Source organism: Onychomys torridus, chromosome 13 (assembly GCF_903995425.1).
Source record: "Onychomys torridus chromosome 13, mOncTor1.1, whole genome shotgun sequence".
Taxonomy (NCBI): domain Eukaryota; kingdom Metazoa; phylum Chordata; class Mammalia; order Rodentia; family Cricetidae; genus Onychomys; species Onychomys torridus.
In genome coordinates this window covers 24,873,894-24,886,272 of record NC_050455.1, presented here as the reverse complement: position 1 = coordinate 24,886,272, position 12,379 = coordinate 24,873,894, and the positions used below count along the sequence as shown (strand labels likewise).

Below are 12,379 nucleotides of genomic sequence, written 5' to 3'. Positions count from 1 at the left end.
TCAAGGAGAAGGCTAGCTGGCAAGCCATTCCCATGGAGCTTACTGTGGCAAGAGACTTAAGGGTCCTGCTGGCATCCCAATCACAAGCTCACTCACTGGAACCCAGAATCCCTTTGCAAATTCCCATCTTGAATGCTGCTGTTGGCTGGCTGTACCTCTGTCAGTTGCAGGCTGATGACTCCTGGCAGGCTGGGATTTGGTTGGTGGAATCTTGCAGGGCCCCTTGACCCTACCTGCTGTTAGAAATCCTGTTGTGTCCCCTTATTCACATGCATGACTATTCCTTGATACACCACTCTTAAGAACAGATACCAGATGGGAAAAATAACTCTCTTGGGTTTATGTGTGCTTTTAAAAAGGACACTTTAAAAAATAAATTATAGCTGCCTTTGATGCTTAGAATGTTTGTCTTGTTCTTGCTGTCCTATGGAGACCAGCAGAGCTGTAAAGAGAAGCCACCTCCTTAGAAAACCTGAGCAACTCTTGGTGCTTCCCCAGGAATATGCAATGCATCTCTCTCCTTCTATATCTTGCCAAGGTCAGGGCCTTGGGATGCCTCCTCAGAGCAGAGTGTTTTGTATTATTGTCCAAGGATGCATTGTTCAGATTAAAGTTTTTAGACAATCAGTTAGTTGGTGTTTTGTTTTGTATTTTCGAGATAGGGTTTCTCTGTGTAGCTTTGGAGCCTGTCCTGGAACTCACTCTGTAGACCAGGCTGGTCTTGAACTCACAGAGATCCTCTTGGCTCTGCCTCCCAAGTGCTAGGATCAAAGGCGTGTGCCACCACCGCCCGGAATAGTTGGTGGTTTTTAATACTGTTAATTGAACTTAAGTTTGGCTACTGTAGTTGACATAGATACTGGACAAATGCAGGTTAAGTGCTGAGGGCATGGGCCATGTTGAACCTGGACTTGGAGAAGAGACAGCGCACTGTGTACAGCTGCTGACATAATTCAGCTGTTTCCCGTGCTGATTATCTCCTCTGTAGTGCTGATGCAGTGCATTGTTAGTGGGGTAAGCTCTTGCTGTGCCTGCCAATCAGGGTTGCAGTGAGGCTGTTTGGATAGTTGGAATAGCTCTGGGATTGGGAAGACATTTAAAGTTGGGAACTAATATCACATTCTCCTTCAGCCCCAGCATAATAAGACCTAAGCTTTAGGTGTGCGTTGATTTAAGGACTATATCCTATCGCATAGAAGGTAGTAGTGGAAGACCAGAGAAGTTCAAAGCTTAAGTTCTTTGAGCATTTTCAAATAGAGCTTTCCTTTCTGTTGTTGAGTTATAGGATATGTTTTATGTATTCTGATATTATATCAGATATGGTCTGGAAAACATTTCCTTAGCACATGCTAAGGAAGCTGTCTACCAACTGAGCTATATCCCCAAACAGTTTTTTTTTTTTTTTAAAATCAATCTTATGTTTTTGATGCAGAAAAAAATTTTGGAGGGGAGTTTTGTGACAGGGTTCCTCTGTGTATAGCTTTGCGCCTTTCCTGGAACTTACTTGGTAGCCCAGGCGGGCCTCGAACTCACAGATCCACCTGGCTCTGCCTCCCAAGTGCTGGGATTAAAGGCGTGCGCCACTACTGCCTGGTATTGGTGAAATTATTAAGGCCACTCCATGTAGTTAAAAAGGGAGGTTTATTTTGTGGGGTAACTTATAAATGAAGGGATAGGTTGCAGGGTCTGGGAAAGGTATGGCGCAGTCCAGTGGTGTTCTCTGGAGAACTCTGCTCAGTCTACCTCCAGGGTCCCAGAACCAAGAGAGACCTCTCCTCTTGATCCTGGGTCTTCAGCGTCCTTTCTCAGTCCCGCCTTGTGGGCGTGACCATTACCGAAGCCTCAATGGGGGTTGGAACTTCCAGGCCAAGGCTGGGATGGCTACCCAGTACAGCCTGGCCCAGAAAAATTTTTGAAAAATAATTTATGTGTATATGCTTTGTGAATGTATGTCTGCATATGTATATGTGAGGCCAGAAGAGAGCCCTGGATCCCTTGGAGGAATCACAGGTTTTTGTGGGCTGTCTGGGGTACTGGGCTCTGAACTCTTGTTCTCATAACTAAACAACAAATTTCAACCATTGAGTTATCTGTTAGCTACAAGGTTTTAAAGTTCAGCTTGCCTGTTTTCTCAGATTATGTATGATTTTGGTGTTATACTTAAACAATTGTCAGGTTTAGCCTCATGGAAGTTTGCCTTTTGTTTTCTCCTAAGAGTTGTACTTTTAAACTTTAAATTTAGGTCTTTGATCCATTTTCAGGCCTCGTTACAAGTCAGCTGAGGGCCTGGGGGATGGCTCAGCTGTGGGGGTGCTTGCTGTGGGGACTGACAAGCTGAGTTCAGTCCCCAGGACCCATTTGGGGAGGGAGAGAATGGACTCCCCTGGTTGTCTTCTGCCAGCCACACGTGCACTGTGGCACAGGCACCGCATGCGTGCATGTGTGTGTGCACGCACGGATAGAGACAAAATGCTTTGTAACAGTCGGTTGTCTGTAGATGTAGTCTGTCCTCTCAGTTCTTTCCCATTGGTTTATGTTTATCCTGGGTCAGGTCTTTATTTGTAAAGGAGCCCACGGTAAGTTTTGAAGTCAGGACATAGAAATTCTTCAGCTTTTGTCTCCCACTTTGTTCTTTCCCAAGAATGTTTTGAGTATTCAGGGTCCTTTAAGAATCCCATATGAGCCGGGTGGTGGTGGTGGCGGCAGAGGCGGCGGCGCATGCCTTTAATCCCAGCACTCGGGAGGCAGAGGCAGGCGGATCTCTGTGAGTTCGAGGCTAGCCTGGTCTACAGAGCGAGATCCAGGACAGGCACCAAAGCTACACAGAGAAACCTTGTCTCGATATATATACACACATATATTATATATATAATTCCTGTAAAAATGCCACTGGGAATTTGAGAGGAATTGTGTTGAGTCTGCATTGCTTTGAGTGGAATTGTCATTTTGACAGTGTTAAATCACCCATCCCCGCACAGGAGCATTGGTATTACAGACATGTATGTTACCGTGTCCAGCTGGGTTTTGATTGTTTTTGTTTTGTTTTTAAATGTGGGTTCTGAGAATTTACACTCAAGTGCCCATGGTTGCCTGTCCAGCACTGTTTACTGAGCCGTCTCCCTGCCCACGGCTGTCGTTCTTAGCACTCACTTTGCTGACCCCTAGGTCTTGGCACCCTTTGTCTAGTTCTCTGTTTGAAGCTCTGGCGTTGACGCTGGGTCAAGTCAACTTGTTCATACTTGCTTTGACACTTCCATCCCAACTGCTTTTCCGGGGAGCCAGTCACATGGTGGTTCTTCAGACTCAGACTGGAGGCTTCTCCAGCAGATGGGATCAGCTTGTAGCTTTCCCCATGGCTTCTGTTTCCGTGGGTTGGTAAGTGGATGATCTTGGACTTGCTGAACAGCCCTCTAAGTTATCCAAGAGGTCATCAAAAGAGAGCTTATTGAAATGTTTCTTGTGTACTTAACGTTTCAGGATAAAAGACTCCATTGCGCACAGCTTTTCATAATTCCAGGTTTATATATGATCGTAGAGGTGGCCACACATGCTTGGTTTAAACTAGTGATTCATATATATAATTGCTCTGTTTCTTCTGCTCCGTATTTTGAGAGGGGGTGCATTTTGAGACAGGGACTCACTAAGTAGCTTTAGCTGACCTAAAATTCTCCAGGTAGACCATGCTGACCTTGAACTTTCAGTGATCTTTTGACTGGTCTCATTAGTAATATTTTATGTACATGTTTTTATTGATCATAATAGACATTTTTTAAAGAATATGTTTTGTATGTATAGGTGTTTTGCCTGCATGTATGTCTGGATACCATGTGTGTGCCAGTGCCCATGGATGCCAGAAGACGGCGTTAGATCCACTCTGACAGGATTTATAGACAGTTGTGAGCTGCCATGTGGGTACTTGGAATTGAACTCAGGTCCTCTGGAAGAGCGGCCAGTGCTCTTAATTGAGGAACTCTCTCCCCAACACCTTAAACAATTTTAAAAATGGCTAATTCATTTTAAAATTTCTATTCCTTGTTGTTTTTTTTTTAAATGTTTTTACTTTTGCTCAATCAACTGATATTTTTTTTTTTGAGTGCCCAATAGTGTTGGACCTTGAAGATAAAGGTTAGGTAGACAGTGATCCCTAACTCTTGTGGGTTTGCCCACAAGGGATTTTAGTTGGACTGAACTTGACTAACCAAGAGAGCACAGTGTCTAGTTTTCTTTCTATTGCTGTGCTAAAATACTTTGGCTAAAAGCAACTTAGGGGAAGAAAGGGTTTCTTTCATCTTACACTTCCAGGTCACAGTCCGTCCTTGAGGGGAGTCAGGTCAAGAACCTGAAAGTAAGACTGTGTGTTATTTCACACAGCATTTCCTCCAATCCAGGAACTCATTCACTGTCAAGGAAGTACAGCAGAAACCATGGAAGAACACTGCCTGCTACCTTGTTCTCTGGCTTGCTTATCTAGCTTCTTGATAGAGCCCAAGACTACCTGCCCAGGGAATGGTTCTGCCCACAGTGGCCTTCCCACGTAAGTTAACAATCAAGACAAGAACAGACATGCCCACAAACCAATCTGATAAAAACAGCACAATTTTGACCTTCTCCAAGTGATTCTAGGGTGTGCCAAGTTGACAGTTAATGCAAACTAGGAAACCTTGAGTAGGCTCCTTCTCTCTCTCTCTCCCCCTCTCTCTCTCTGTCTCTCTGACAGACTCATGTTTCTGAGGCTGGCCTTGAGGGTGTGCTCTTCCTGCCTCCTGGCTCTGCTGGGATTACAGTCTTACCTCCCACCCCCACTTTAGTCACTCTTAATGTTTGAAACTTTACATCAGCATATATTATACATAAATAATTTGTCTTTTGTCATTTTCATACATGTATATAATTATTTTGATCATATTCACCCCATTACCTTCTTCCTCCATCTTTTTTATTGTAATAATCTTGACTAGAACTCAATATGTAATCTGCTCTGACTTCAGACTTCCTGTCTCAGTCCCCTAATGCTCTTATTACAGGCTTGTGCCACTGTGTCCATCCTTGTCTGCTGTCATGCAAAGGGGTCTGGCAGAAATAGTGGCAATTCTACTCACAATGAGGATCTTGGTAAAGCCCAGGCCGGCTAGGCCCGGAGCATGGCAGGGTAGCTGCACTGAGACCGTGGCAGCCTAGAGGACTAGTATTCCTCGGCAATACTCTGCTTAATATTTTTAGCGTGTGGTCATGGCAGAACTAAATGTAGTTTCTGATCCCAAATTGGTAATAGATGTAGATATATTTAGAGTCAGAAACAATGCCTTTAAAATTCTCTGCTCCCTAATTGTGTGCCAAGTGCTGAGTTTAGGTTTCTTTGTTTCTTGGCTACCTACCCAGCCTCCCACCAACTTTGGGAGAAGATGCCTGATTTTCTCTGGGTGTTGGGTGGGATTGTGAAACCCGTGAGTTATGGCTCTCTGAATTATGTTGAGAGGCATCTGATTTTTTGTGTTTCTGCCCACGTATGTAAATGTGTATGTTTTAAAATTCATCTCCCTTTCAAATTTTAAGGATGTGGTATTATAAATAGCTGTGGACTCTTAGGCACTTTAAGAATAAAATACAATGTTTCAGTTACCTGAAGGCAGCCACAGGCAGCATGGATAGGGGTAAGTTCTGTGATTGGTGGCCTGTCCTCCTGTATAGCCACAAAGTGTTTTTGCAAGTAAATGCCTGTGTGTGTGTGTGTGTGTGTGTGTGTGTGTGTGTGTGTGTGTGTGTCCCCGTGTGTCTCCGTCTCCTCTATAAGTTAAGGAGCACCCTAGTTGTTGCCTGTCTTACAGTCACAAAGTTGTATTTCAAGTTGCCTATAGTAGTGTGTATTTTCTCACGGCATATCCCCCAAGGAACTTTCTTTTAAATAATTGTACTGCCTTAAATGTGGAAAAAGCTTCATTGTTGATTGTAAGCAGAATTTGAAACCTCTTGATGTCAGTAATGGTAGCTTTGGTATATTCTGTCCTGTAGAATGTAGTCAACTAGGTTGGGAATACTGAGGCTATTGCTAAAATGTATCTATGTGGGGCTGGAGAGATGAGCTGCTCTTGCAGAGGACCTGGTTCCAGCACTCACATGGCAGCTAACAATTGTTTGTAACTCCAGTTCCAGGTGATCTGATGCCCTCTTCTGGCCTCTGAGGGCACTGTATACAAGTGGTGCACTTACATACATGCAGGCAAAAACATTTATACACATAAAAATAAAGATAAATAAAAATATAAAATGTATCTATGTGAGTATGAATAGCAAGTGCTTATAACCTACACCAGCACAGAATAAGCGTTGGTAGTAATTTGGAGCTGTGAACGGGAAGGTTTGCCTTCCTCCAGACTCGTCTAGTCCCGCTAAGAGACACTGCTGTCCTCTGGAAGCCTCCCAGTAGTAGGAGAAAGGAATGATGCATTTGATCCCTGCTTTGCTATGCTTGCTGTGGCTGCTCCTGAAATCCCTGATACTCTTTAGAGATGAAGAGCAAGAGCAGGAATGTGGAGAGAGAACTGAGTCATCAGGAAGCTGGGCTCCGAAGTGGTTTTTGATCAACTGGCCTTGAATCAGAGGCAGCCAGGATCACTTAGGTTTCTGTGCCCACCCATTGTATAGTCCAGGTTTGTGGGTAACTTGTGGCTCAGGACTGGGCTCCAGGCAGGGTCTGGACTGGCAAGCAGAGTCAATCCTGGATGAAGACAGAGTCCTTATTACTTTGTTCTGGTCAGAATTTTCTCTAATAATAAATACTTAACCACAAGCTTTTTCATTTTCATTTTCATTTTTTAAGAAAAGATCACACTAGGTAACCCTGGCTGGCCTGGAATTCGATATGTAGACCAGGCTGGCCTCAAACTCACAGAGATCTGTTTGTCTCTGCTTCCTGAGTGCTGGGATCAAAGATTTGCACCACCATGCTCAACTCAGCTACAAGATTCTTTGAATTCCACTTTGTGTCAGGCACTGTTGTGTTTTGTTATCTCATTTAATCTGATAGCTATACTACTAAGTAGCTATTATCAAGTCTCTATGTATAAAGATACTGATACTTGACAATGTTAATCGTCTAGCCCAAAGTCACACAGCTAGTCAGGCATGCCTGAATCAATCCAGAGTCATTATATTGGAGTAGAGATGAGATGGAGTAGAGTTTCTTGTAACTTTTATTGTTGTTATTAGCACTAACTGGTCACTCTCAGGACCTCAGGCAGTGCCAAGGAACAATGATAAAGGAGTCTCTTTGCCACTCCACACTAAAAGCTTGTCTAGTGGAAGGCATATTGACCAGGCTGACACCTGCTGTTGCCACCCCCCACCCCGTGGTTGTGTGTGTGTGTGTGTGTGTGTGTGTGTGTGTGTGTGTGTGTGTGAGTCACAGTAGCTTGGGCATGATAGAAGCAGGTCTATCTACAAGAGGGCCCCAGTAGGCTCATTTAAAAATTTCTATCATAGCACAAAATGTGAGTTTTTATTTGGACTATTTCAGAACAAATAAAATAATGGATCCAGTTTCTGGGGCTGATTTCACAGACCACTGGAGATACATCATGGCCTGTGGCAACAGCCCTGGTTCTGGGGCCCAACTGGCTTTAAATTCTCACTCTATTGCTCTCTGGCTACATGAACTCTGGCTAGTTACTTAACCTCTGAATTTTGATCCCCTCGTGGGTAAAATGAGCAGCATATTAGAACCACCTCAGAGGGTTGTTGGGGAGCGTAAATGATCTTAGCACTTTGCTTAGAACATAGACAGTGTCTATAAATGTTAGATGTAGTTATTACTTGACAGAATTTATTTTCCTCTGGGATGCTTAGTTACTGCATTGGAATACCGGGGGAGGAGTCTGACTGGTGTGTTCTCCTTCCACACCAGTTGCCACAGTTGTAATCAGTGCAACTCAACAAAGAACAAAGGCTCCTGCGTGTCCTGGGACACGCCTGGGGGCTCAGGGTAAGCAGAATCATGTCTGACGTGAGTCTCTCCTTGGAGAATTTGCTCCCTGCCCCATTTCTCCGATGGTGTGACCGTTCCTCACTGTCCTGGGGATGTGTGTCCTGGGACGCGGCTGGATATTGTTGTAGGAACCTGTTCCATGGCATTGGAGAATCCGTCTAGCATACTATTGGAGTTTTTTTTTTTTTTTTTTTTAATTAAGACTCCAGTGGAATGTTGAAAATTCCTGCACTCCAAAGTGTACTACCTTAGCCTCCATTTGGTTTTAAACTTTATTTTTATACGTGGCTCCTCTTTGAATGGCGCTCTTGCTGCCTTATTACCAAATCCAATTTATCAACACCTCCTAATTTAGATTGGTCTCTTGGCATTGCTGTGTATAACTTGATTTTTCTTGTAATTCTCTCTGCTCTCTTTAAAAAATATATTTGTTTTTATTATTTTTAATTACATTTAGGTGCATGTATCTTCATGTGGGTATGTGATGTAAGTGAAGGTGCCCACAGAGGCCAGAGGCATCAGAAACCCCGGAGCTGGCTTACAGATTGTTCTGAGCAGTCTAACTTGGGTGCTAGGAACTAACTCCTCTGGAAGAACAGCAAGTGCTCCATCTTTCCAGCACCTCCTCCTGCTAGCCTTTAAAAAATATCTTAATTATTTGACAGTTTTTCCAAACACTGGGGAGGCAGAGACAGGCAGATATCTGTGAGTTTGAGACTCGAGACTAGCCTGGCCTACAAAGTGAGTCCCAGGATAGTCAGGGCTACACAGAAACCTGTCTGAAAACAAGCCAACAAAGACCTGTATTTTGATTACAACCACCCCTCCTTACCAGTTTTTACCCCTTCCTGTTTTCTCCGATTCCCTTTTCTCCCCCAACAAGTTTCTCTCCTACTTTCATGTCTTTTTTTGAATGACTCAGTTTAATTCTGGTGTAAGATGATCTAATATTCATATAGCTGTATGAGTATAGTTACTTACTAGAACATGGGTAACTTACCGGTGGCTGTACCGCCAAAGAAAAATAACTCCCCCAGGAGCTATTAACTGCCAGTAGCTCTTCAGCTAGGGTGGGGCCTCGTGAGCAGCTGTCCCATCCATGGTGGGGTTGACTGGCTTGGTCTTATGTAGGTCTGACTTTGTGAGTGCGATGGCCTTCCCCCATGTCCACACAGAGTGTCTCACAGCACCTTTCCCATCCTCTGGCTCCTGTATTCATTCACTTTGTTGGCTCCACCTTTGGCCATAGGGGGATTGTGTGTTTCTTGAGCCGTAGGGGAGTGTGGGCAGGTGTATGTGACAGATGTCCCATTTAGGGACACTCAACAGCGCTCAACAGTCATTTTTTCTTAGCACTTTGACCTGCATTAACTGCTGCCTACTGCAAACAATTTCTCTGGTCAAGGTTGAAACCAGCACTAATCTATGGATGTAAACATATATAAAGGCAGTTTGCTAGCACGTCCATTTTATAAAACCACAGCGGTAAATTCCCCACTAGAGCCCATGACCTCTTTAGTCATGGACTTTTCACCAGATTTCCAGTATAGTTACTAACTCCCTCCTGTGGAGTGGATCCCAGATCCAGTCAGAAAGCAGTTGATTACTCTCATCTAGTCATGCCACTGTTGCCTCAGTGGCTACATCTTGCTTGGCAGGCTGGTTTTGTGACAATCAGGTTCAGTCCACTGTTGGATAAGATCATTGATGATGATTCTTTCCCATAACACCTTGCAGCAGTGTGACAGCTCGCCAGCATGGAGCAAGTTCTCAGATCAGTTCCGTTTAATTCCTTTGTGTCCTGCATTCGGTGTGAGGTCTTCAGCGTGAGGTATGTGTGGTGATAATTTGTTTGTACTCTAACAAATAAAGTTTGCCTGAAGATCAGAGGACAGAGCCAGCCACTAGATTAAACGTAGAAGCCAGGCAGTAGTGGCACACACCCTTAATCCCAGTATTTGAGAGTCACATACCTTTAATTCCAGCACTGGAAAGGTTGAGACAGGAAGTGATATGGCTGGGCAGAGAAAGGCATATATATATAAGGTGGGAAGAAACGGGAACTCAGTCCTTTCGGCTGAGGGCTCAGGGGCATTCAGTCTGAGGATTCGTAAGACAGGATCTTCCCCTTTTGGCTGAGGAGTTGGTGAAGTGAGAAGTGGCCGTGGCTTGTTTTCTCTGATCTTTCAGCATTTACCTCAATATCTGGCTCCGGGTTTTTATTGTAAGACCAATTAGGATTTGTGCAACAGGTGTGTAACCAAGAGCACTAGCACTTGCCTGTGTTGTTTTGGGTGCTTCTGGGCCTCCCTGACAAAGGAAGGTGTCCCATACTTGGCCCTGGGATTTTCACTTCATAACTCAGGCTTCTAGGAGCAGCACTGTGCATCCATGCGTCTCTGCTCTCTTGGACTGTGTAGTTCTACACACTGGTCTCCTGCTGCTCTTGGGGTTTCCTGGCCTGCAGTGGACACTGAAGACGGTTCTTGGTCTTCTGTCCTTTGCACTTTGAGGTTTTCTCCACAAGACAGCGACTCTACTTTTGTTGGTCTTCACTGCTGTTCTGATGACACCAAAGTCCTTGCCTTACTCATTCTCCTTTCTCTTTGTTTTCAAGAGAACCTTCTTGGGTCAACTGCTGTGCTCTGTGCTGACTGAGCGGCCGCCTTGTCATCTGGATTTCACCATCCAAATGAAGACTGAGTTTCAGCTTCCAACATTCAGATTCTTTGAAGGCTGTGGCCAATCTGGAGAGGGACAGGCGAGGCTTTCTTTTATTCAATCACTTCACTTGTCTCTTGATTGCTCTTAGATATAGCCATTATCTTTTGTCTCTGAGACTGCAATTTTCTGGTAATCTGTTTAGCTCCTTTCTTGAAAATACGGACTTCGTTCTGCTGGAGTGGGTATGGGGTCGGTCATGTGCTCCCACCTCTGCGAGCACAAAGGATTAAAGAAGAGCCAGGAATGTGCCTTCATTGCTCTGCACTTGTCCTGTGGTTTCGCTCTCCTTCCGGGGCTCTGGTTCCAGTGGGGCCCATAGACCTCTCCTGGCTCCTGTGTTCTCTGGCAGAGCCAGAGTCTGCCCTGTGCTGCTGTTGGAAAGGCCTCTGGGGCTGTCTCTTGAGGACCGCAGAAGCGGCCTTCGGCCTCGTGGTTCTCTGGCCAGGAGCTGGCTTGTGTTCCCAGGAGCCCTGTATCTTCCAGCAGCGCTGGCTGCCGTGGAGCTGAGAGGAAGTTCTGTTGGCTTCACCTAGGAATGGCCTTTCTACTCGGGGGAAAATACAGTGTCTATCGCACAAATGGCCAGTTCTGAGTCCAGTCTGGCCGGCTAGTGGGTGGACTGCAGTTAGCAACCACATCTCTTTGGATATTCGGAGACTCTGTTCTGTTCTTCCTTGCCTTTCTGCTTCGTTTGTGTCTTGGGGGAAAGCCTGTTTGTCTGACCACTCCAAACCTAGTTCTCCTGCCCTTGTTAGTCTTAACATCCCACTTCTTTTCTTAGGCCTTTGTTCCTCCACACCAGGGCTGTCCTTCAGAGTCCTCTTTGCATTTCATATTTGCCTGCTAAATAGGTGGGTAGCTTCTGTTGCGAAGAGGTGAGTGACTGCACAAATGTTTGTACGGCCCATAAATAGTAATGAATGTGTGTCTGTGGGAAGAGCTCATCCTCTAACCTTCAGTTTGAAAGCACGGGATTACTTCACAGCTGTTTCTGCAGCTGGCAGTTCTGTGTGCTTGGGCCTGGCTTTCTGGATGCTAGTGTGCTGGGAAAGTTCTGAGTGGATTGGGTCTGCCTGGGGTTTCAGCTCAGAACAGGCCACATTCAGGTGTGGAGGTTTTTTGTCTTCACCTCCGGGGAGCAGGGACCCAGCAAAAGCCTGTGTGTCATCTGGAGACTGTGCGGATCTTGGAACGGCGAGGTGTGGGCTCTAGAATGTGACTCTGGGGTTCCTGGCTGTCCTCATTGACTGGGGTCAGGGGTCACAGCAATTACTTTCCCAGTGATGGAGGGATAACTAAGTACCAAGTGCTGTACTTTCCGTTCATTGTTTGGTTAATCTTCCCATCCATTCTTTGAGTAGAGACTCTTATTATGACCGTTTTATAGGTGAAAAAAGGGAAGCCCTGCAAAGTCGTCTTTCAGCTTTTATTACAGCTGTTTGTTTGTATGTGTGTGTGTGGGCGCCTGTAAGCCACAGTGTGTGTGTGAAGGTGAAGGACAGCTTGTGGGAATCCTCTCCTCTGCCGTGCGGGTTCTCGGGATTGAACTCAGATCATCAGGCTTGCTAGCAAGTGCCCTTACCCACTGGGCCACCCTGCTGGCTTTCTCAAGTTGTGTCTAAGATCATGTAGCTAGGAGTTTGTCAGACTTGATCTTTTGAGATCTGTCTGGCT

The 12,379-nt window shown here is 45.1% G+C and overlaps 1 protein-coding gene across 5 annotated transcripts in view; it reads left to right on the top strand.

The window, feature by feature from the left end:
* Sil1 (SIL1 nucleotide exchange factor) overlaps positions 1 to 12,379 on the top strand; it is a 248,983-nt gene that overhangs the window by 43,201 nt on the left and 193,403 nt on the right. Inside the window, exon 2 of one of the 5 annotated variants that reach the window (XM_036205309.1) lies at positions 10,599 to 10,742. The exons of 3 other annotated variants lie outside the window; for them this stretch is intronic. In XM_036205309.1, the coding sequence (XP_036061202.1) occupies positions 10,674 to 10,742 (69 nt within the window). In that variant the 5' untranslated portion in view covers positions 10,599 to 10,673. Of the gene's footprint in view, positions 1 to 7,968; positions 7,979 to 10,598; positions 10,743 to 12,379 lie in introns of those variants that run through there. One more of the 5 variants, XM_036205313.1, reaches the window with a different exon arrangement.